Source organism: Excalfactoria chinensis, chromosome 2, assembly GCF_039878825.1.
Source record: "Excalfactoria chinensis isolate bCotChi1 chromosome 2, bCotChi1.hap2, whole genome shotgun sequence".
NCBI lineage: Eukaryota > Metazoa > Chordata > Aves > Galliformes > Phasianidae > Excalfactoria > Excalfactoria chinensis.
In genome coordinates, this window is record NC_092826.1 from 991,378 (window position 1) to 999,871 (window position 8,494).

The window sequence follows — 8,494 nt, forward strand, 5'->3', positions numbered from 1 at the left end:
TGTCCTCTTGTCCAAACTGCCTTCTTCAAGCTTCATCCTTAGGAGATCCCAAACAAGGCACACAACAGGAGGGACCTGCTGGAGGAGGTCCATCTTCCCAAGCTACAGGTTGGAGTGTGGTTGACCCCACACCCAGTGTCTGATTCCATTGTGACTCTCAGCCACCTCAACATTCCATAACTGTCACAAAACGGCCGTGGTGACCATCTATGACCATGGTGGGCACATGGTGGTCTTTTCCTTGCCTCTCTCCTTCAAGAGGAGAAACAGGTCACCCACAAGGAAGCTTCCTTATGGAGACGACACAGAGGTTCTCTAACTATATCAAAGACTCTCAAGCTCTACCAAGCCTGAAGCAAGGCCTTCTGCTTTATGCCATCTCAGCATAAGGATCTTCTCCATGCTTTCATCCTTAGCTTGACAGATCTTGCTAGATTATGTAAAAAGCCAGATTTTCAGAGCCACAAGTCTGCCCCATCCTGTGCGGTCACGGCACGTTTACGACTCTCCCTGTGATTTTCCTTCATGCCCCAACATTACCTGGGTAATTGGCTTCATAATTAGCATCTTGAAACCCAGCACCACAGTTATTCAGGACGGCGGCGGCGTGATCAGGGCTCTGGCTTCAGCTGAGTGTGGCAATTCCTCAGCAGAAGCATGAGTTACCCAGGATTACTCTTCCATGTTCCCAGCAGAAAGCTGTTCTCCTCCCATTGGCACCTGCAAAGTCTTCTTTAGCCTTTCTTCGTTTCCCTGGCTTGGCTAATTTGAATGCGGCTGCAATTCATCCCAATGGCTTGGGCTGGGGCAGGTGGAGGGGACATGCAGGAAACACCAAAGCGAGTTGCTTGCTTGGCGTCTGGTGGAGGATGAAAGATGGGATGATGTCTGCAGGGCAAACGAAGGATTTTCTTGCATAGAGAAGCAGCTTCAACCCTCAGCATCTCGTTGTAGACTCCACGTGTGAAATGAGTGCATCATCTTGAGAAGACATGCAGAAGGGGAGGTTCGAGTTGGATAATAGGGAAGGTTTCTCCTTTGAAAGAGTGGCCTATTGGAGCGGGCTGCCCATAGAGGTGGTGGAGTCAGCATCCCTCGAAGTGTTCGTGAAATAAGGAGACGTGGCACTTGGGGACACGGGTGGTGAGCATCGTGTGGATGGGATGGGGTTGGACTTGGTGGTTTTGAAGGCCTTTCCCCCCAAAATGCCTATCCATGGAAGGCATGGAGGGTCCAACCCAATGGGTTCATTGCATGCATCCCAAACCTGCTTGTGGGGATACGTTTAGATGTGGCACTTAGGGAGATGGTTTGGTGGGGATGGGTTGGGCTTGGTGACCTTGGAAGTCTTTTCCAACCTGTGATTCTATGACTCTGTGACATGCTGGGACTCAGCCAGCTGCGGACAGCCAACACAAGGTGGCATCCTTTGATGTGCTGGGGAAAAACAACCCTCAGGAAGGGGTTAAACTGGTTTTCCTCAGCATTTCCAACAAGAAAAGGGCACGGTTCCTCTTGCAGGTCTCAACCACTAGACTGAAAAGCCGTGAGATCCTATTACTCCTCCACAATGAGGTTCCTGTCTCCTTGGGAGGAGATTTCCTTGCTGGGTCTCCACTAGTCCCAGTCTTTTAATTAATTGAAAGAGGTGACTTTACTCAGCAGAAAACCCACAGGACCAGCCAGCTGGAGGGGCTTTGAAACCTCCTCCCCACCCACCAGAAAGCTTTGCTCGGTAATCATCTCTGTAAGTGCATTCAAGGTGGTTTAAGCCTTTGCTCATCGAAATCCCTTTTGCACAGCTGCGAGAGGGGAGGGGGGGGGGGATGGAGCCTGAGTTCCCCTTCCCCTGCAGCAAGATGAGATCTCAGGGTGCATACGTGGCTGTGCATGCACGTTGGGGGGGGTGTTTGCAGCCTGCTACCATGCACTTGTGCGTGCGTGTGCACGAATGCACGTGTCATTTGCACATGGACGTTCGGTGCAGGACTGCATTTCCCGAGGATCCGAGCGGCGGCGGCTGTGACGATGCGGGGAAGGGGAGGGATATGGGGTAAGGGGGGGGGGTAAGCAGCAGGAAGAGCGGCTGCAGCGGAGCCGGAGCCTGAATTGAAAAGGTGCGGATAGTGGGAGAGCGTATATTCGGAGGGGGGGGGGGACCCCGACGTGGGATGGAGATATAGGGGTGAGGTGGGAGCCGCACCTCGTGGGGAAGGGGGGGATGGGGGCACAGGTGGGGGTACCCCTCTCAAAGTGGGATTTGATTGGTAGAGAAGAGCATTCCCCCCCCCCACACACACCATCCCCCGGCTCCGTCCTACGTGGAGGTGGGAGAGGGGTCTCCACGGGGTGGGGGCACCGCAAGATGGGGGGTGGGAGAGGAGGGAGGGGAAGACCCCTATGTGGGGCGAGCTTCTAGGGGTGCCCTAAGGTGGGAACCTATGAGAAGGAATAGAGGGGCTGCTGGGGGGGGGGGGAGTCTGAATGAATCTGGGGACCGGGGGGGCATCAATGGGATTAGGGGTACATAAAGATGTTTGGGTATCGATATAGGATTTGAGCTCTGGGATTGGGGTTGCAGGGAGACGTGTGGTGTTGATATGGGGTGTGCTGCTCTAGGGTTAGGGTACAGGAGGACAGCCATGGGATTGGAGATGTAGGGGGGGACATATAGTGAGATTTGGGGTGTGCAGCTGGGAGGGATTGGGGTGCACGGGAAGGTTTGAGGCTGCTGACACGGGATATGGGGTGTGTGGATGGGGGTTGCAGCTCTGGGACTGGCATACAGAAGGGGATGCGGAGGTGCTGGCATGGGATTGGGGTGCAGGGAGCTGTACGGGGGGAGGTACAGCTCTCTGTTTTGGGGTGTAGGAGGATGGATGTGTGCCGTGCAGCCATTTCCGGGAGGCTGTGCCTTGCTGTAGCCACGTGGCAGCACCAGACAGGTTTCATTAATTAGCAATTGCAGATGATGAGGTTTTTGACTGCCCCCGGGGGGAGCATCGCTGGCAGATGCACCTCTGTTCCTTCTCCTTTGCTTATGCAGAAACAGCTTCAACCCTGAAAACATAACCTTATTAGTTTGGTTCTTCTCCCAAGGTTGGGGGTCCCTATGGGTACCCCCCCCTTAAGGGAGTATTGCCTTATTCTTCCTCCCATCCCCCTCTCCCATCAGCACAGGGCTTTAGCCATGACGGAGGCTCTGGAAGCAAAACCCAAACGTATCCTGGTGACTGGGGGCACTGGTTTGGTGGGCAGAGCCATTCAGGAGGTGGTGGCCAATGGAGAAGGGAGGCCGGATGAGGAGTGGGTCTTCGTGTCCTCCAGAGACGCCGACTTGACGTGAGAACCCCCAGCAATCCATTTCTTTTGCCCCCGCGACACGTTAATAGAACGGGTTGGGATGGAACGGGCACTAAAGATCATAGAATAATAGAATGGTTTTGGGTTGGAAGGATTGTTAGAGATCATTAAGCTGTAGAATGGTTGTGTTGGGTTAGATGGGATGGGATAGGGTGGATGTGGCACTTGGGGACATAGTTTGGTGGGCATGGTGGGGTGGGAAGAAGGTTGGACTCGATAACCTTGGAGGTCTTTTCCAACTGGAATGATTCTATGGCTTGTGTTGGAGGGGCTCTTAAAAATCACAGTATCATTGGGTGGCTGGGTGGGGAGGGTCCTTAAGGACCGTAGACTGGTTGGGTTGGAAGGGGCCTTAAAGATCACAGAGCTACAGAATGGTATATTTTATATGTAGACCCAAAGGCCACATTCACTCGATGCAACCCAGGCAAAAAGTCTGGACATTGATGCAGTAAACCCCACGACTTCCTCCCTCTAGGAATGCTGTAGAGACCAAAGCTCTCTTTGAGAAGCATAAACCCACCCACGTCATCCACCTGGCTGCTATGGTTGGGGGCCTCTTCAAAAACATCCGCTGCAACCTGGATTTTTGGGTGAGCACCTGGCAAGTGGGTCGTGCAGAACCTTGCCCTGTCTGAGCTTACTCTGGCTTTTGCAGTCATCTATGAGTCATCACCGTGAGGTTCAGGGTTTGGTGGTACCACCACCCCTTTTGTGGATGACGCTGATAATTGTCTCTGTGTCCCCAGAGGAGGAACATCCACATCAATGACAACGTCCTGCATTCCGCGTATGAGTGTGGGGTGCAGAAGGTGGTCTCCTGCCTCTCCACGTGCATCTTCCCAGACAAGACGACGTACCCCATTGATGAGACCATGGTGAGCATCTCCGTTCCTATCTGCAGGGACACAGCTGGGTCCTAGTGTGGCCTATCTGATCTCCATCCTTTATCCAGCCTATGGGCAAAGCATAACTTTGAACCTCCCTGAGGTGTTCAAACCACACCACTTCTTCATGTCTTGCATTGAGATACGCTACGTGGTCTGTGCTGGGTTCACATTGTGTCTCTTGTCCCCAGATCCACAATGGGCCACCACACAGCTCCAATTTCGGCTACTCCTATGCCAAGAGGATGATCGATGTTCAAAACAGGTGTGAGGGCTATGGGAGAACCATCCTGATGCAAGAGGGTTATGAGCATCCCGGAACTACTGGGGCAAAGGGAAACTCCAGGGCTGACAGCACCTAAATGGGGATGGGGAGATATCCAGAGCCTTGGCAACCAAGAGATGTCATGTCAAGTTGGGGACACTGTGTGGGTTGCTTTGTGCTGGACAGGGGGTGACATCACAACTCCCAAGAGTCATAGTTTGAGTGGGAAGGGACTCACCCAGCTCATGCTATCACCCAGGGGTTACTTTGAGCAATATGGCTGTCGCTTCACCGCCGTCATCCCCACCAACGTCTTTGGGCCTCACGACAACTTCAACATTGAGGATGGCCACGTGCTACCAGGGCTCATCCATAAGGTGTACCTGGCCAAACGTGAGTGTGATAGGACATATTATGGTCTGGGTATTTGCTTGCTGATAGGTCTGGGTATTTGCTTGCTGATAGGGTTGCTCATGAATCCTCTCTCCATTTTTTCCCCATAGAGGATGGCTCTGCTTTGACTGTATGGGGCACAGGCAAGCCTCGAAGACAGTTTATCTACTCTTTGGTATGTGTGGCCTTGGGGAGCACTTGGGGGGGGTTGACATAAGGGGCTGGGAGACCTCAGCACAGGCTGAGCCCTCCTGGGTTGTCCTGGGCAGCACTGATCCTCAGGGCCTGGGGTCCTCCAAGAGCCATCTACTCCTCTATAGGATCTGGCCCGGCTCTTCATTTGGGTTCTACGGGAATACGAGGAGGTGGAGCCCATTATTTTGTCAGGTAAGGACAAAATCCCAAGTGGAAGAGGGAAAGGGGGAAAGAACGACTTCAGCTCATCACCATCTCCACAGTGGGAGAAGAAGATGAAGTCTCCATCAGAGAGGCTGCAGAAGCAATCGTGGAGGCCATGGACTTCAGGGGAGAGCTCGTCGTATCCTTTAGTGTAGGGCAGATTGGAAAAGACCTCCAACATCATCAAGTCCAACCATTAACCCATCTCCATGGGTTACTCATAGAACGCTCTCCATGCTCACTCATAGAATCACTAAGGTTGAAAAAGACCTCTGAGGTCATAGAGACCAAACGTCAACCCACGTTTGACCAAGCTTTCCTAATATCCAACCCGAACCTGGCTCAACTTGAGGTCGTTACCTCTCATCCTATTGCCAGGCTGTGGGGCAGAGCACAGCCTCACCGCCTCAGCTTCCGTTCATTCCCATTTCCCTTAATCCCTCTTACCCCAGTTCGACACAACCAAGGCTGATGGGCAGTTCAAGAAGACGGCCAGCAACGCCAAGCTCAGGCACTACCTCCCCAACTTCCAGTTCACGCCCTTCAGACAAGGTGAGAAGGGGGGCACGCCACTTACACGGTCGTCCCCTTGTCCGTCCCCCATCTCAAATCCTACTGATGGCATCTCTCTGTTCCCAGCTGTGAAGGAGACCTGCACCTGGTTCAGCACCAACTACGCCAGTGCTAGGAAGTGATGGAGCGGCGCACACGCGTCCTTTTTAACTCAGGGTTATCCTTTGCTGGGGCAGAGGATGGGGTTTGGGAGCTGACAAGTGATGTCTCCAAAGCTAAATGGGTGCCAAGGATCCTGGGTACGCTTGAGGGTTTGCAAGGAGAGAGGGGGAAAAAAAATAGTGAAAAATCATCAAGTAGCATCTTCTGTAGAAAAGACCCTACTCAGGTAACACTCCCTTCCTACCTGCTGTAGGGTACAGACCCCACCGAGAGCTTTGGGAGGCAGATTGGGGGTCCCAAAGGTGCTGCTGTCCCCCAGAGAGATCCCAAATGGGGCAGGAGCAGCAGACGCTATGGTTGAATTGATCACAGTCATCCCTGGGGCATGGGCTGGCAGCTCTTATAATGGACTACACTACTAATTAGGTTGTAATAAAGAAGCTGATTGAGGCTGTTGCTGCAGCGCAGGAATCAAAGATGACTGTTTGGTGTTGCTTTTGCTGCATGGGGAAGCACAGCTGCACGGGGACTGGGCCGTAGCCTCCAGCAAAGCATCTCCTGGAGGGACCAAAATCCATGCCATGGGGTCAACAAGGAGTAGAAACCCTATGGAGTAGATACCCATCATCACTGCAATCCGAAGATGTCACCAGCCATGAGAGTGCAAAGGGGACCATGGGGACCTATGGAGGAGATAGGCATTATGACCCCAAGGTGCCCCTCAACTATTAGAATGGCTGTTCCCAAACTGTCAGGTCCGCTGGTGGTGCTCGTTGGGTGACACCAACCCCACAGAAGGGGATGTCCCATGTTGTTGTCCATCGCCGTCCAAGAACTGGTTTGAGTTGTAAGGTTTGGGTTCCCAGCGTTGTCCAGCTCTTACACTTGGTTCCAGCATCACCTGGTTGGGTGAAAAAGGGGCTTGGAAGAGCATAGAGATATACCCCTCCACCCAGAAGTCCTTCCTGCTGCCTTGTCCCCATGCTCTTGCTTTGTCCTCTCCAACAATATCCACCCTGCTAAAGCAAGGCTCCCCTACCATCACTGGGACAGCTCCAGGCATGAAGGCAATACAAAACACGGCGTAGGTGGTAATGTGTCCCACCCATATATAGGATGGGGACACCCTGGGGTGGCACAGATACCCCAGCGTGGCATGGGGACACATTGAGGTTGGATAGGGACAACCTTAGGGTTTCAGACCCTCATCCTACAGCCACCCCGTAGTCATCATTCCCAAGTCTCCCTATTTCCAACCCACCATCCCCAACCTACCTCACATCTCTTAAGGTGGAGGTGAGATGCCACTATACTAAACTCAAAGGGACACTTAGCAAACCTCTCCCATTAAGAGGACAGAAACTGCTGCCAGCCTAACCCCTTCACCCCCATAGGATTCCGGGCTATAGGGCTGTATTGACATGCAAGGGGTGCCCTATAGGAAGGAAAAAACTATGGGGGACGCCCAAAAAGGTTGAGATGCTCCCTATGTCCCACCCCCTATGTCCCACCCTCTATGTCCCATGTCCCATCCCCTATGTCCAACCCCCTATGTCCAATGTCCCACCCCCTATGTCCCATGTCCAATGCCTATGTCCCATGTCCCAGCCCCTATGTCCCATGTCCCACCTCTATGTCCCACCCTCTATGTCCCATGTCCCACCCCCTATGTCCCACCCCCTATGTCCCATGTCCCATCCCCTATGTCCAACCCCTATGTCCCACCCCCTATGTCCCATGTCCCATCCCCTATGTCCAACCCCCTATATCTCATGTCCCACCCCCTATATCCCATGTCCAACCCTTTATGTCCCACCCCCTATGTTCCATGTCCCACCCCTATGTCCCACCCCCTATGTCCCACCCCCTATGTCCCATGTCCCACCCCCTATGTCCAACCCCTATGTCCCACCCTCTATGTCCCATGTCCCACCTCTATGTCCCACCCCCTATGTCCCATGTCCCATCCCCTATGTCCAACCCCCTATGTCCCATGTCCCACCCCCTATGTCCCATGTCCAATGCCTATGTCCCATGTCCCAGCCCCTATGTCCCATGTCCCACCCCTATGTCCTACCCCCTATGTCCAAACCATATGTCCCATGCCCCACCCCCTATGTCCAACCCCCTATATCTCATGTCCCACCTCCTATATCCCATGTCCAACCCTTTATGTCCCACCCCCTATGTCCCATGTCCCACCCCCTATGTCCCACCCCCTATATCCCATGTCCCACCCCCTATGTCCCAAGTCCAACCCCCTATGTCCCACCCCCTATGTTCCACCCCCTATGTCCTATGTCCCACCCCCTATGTCCCACCCCCTATGTCCCATGTCCCACCCCCAATATCCCATGTCCCACCCCATATGTCCTATGTCCCACCCCTATGTCCAACCCCCTATGTCCCATGTCCCACCCCCTATGTCCCATGTCATACCCCCTATGTCCCACCCCATATGTCCCACCCTCTATGTCCCATGTCCCACCCCTTATGTCCTACCCCCTATGTC

At 53.5% G+C, this 8,494-nt stretch overlaps 1 protein-coding gene across 1 annotated transcript; it reads left to right on the forward strand.

Moving 5' to 3' along the window:
- Nucleotides 1-2,050: 2,050 nt before the first annotated feature.
- On the forward strand, nt 2,051-6,452 carry GFUS (GDP-L-fucose synthase). The gene is made up of 11 exons (XM_072329041.1): nt 2,051-2,117; nt 3,176-3,342; nt 3,842-3,956; nt 4,113-4,241; nt 4,442-4,515; nt 4,775-4,908; nt 5,019-5,083; nt 5,229-5,295; nt 5,367-5,446; nt 5,760-5,859; nt 5,947-6,452. Exons 2-11 carry the CDS (start codon nt 3,191-3,193, stop codon nt 6,000-6,002), a joined length of 972 nt encoding a protein of 323 aa, XP_072185142.1. The 5' UTR covers nt 2,051-2,117; nt 3,176-3,190; the 3' UTR covers nt 6,003-6,452.
- Nucleotides 6,453-8,494: the final 2,042 nt, after the last annotated feature.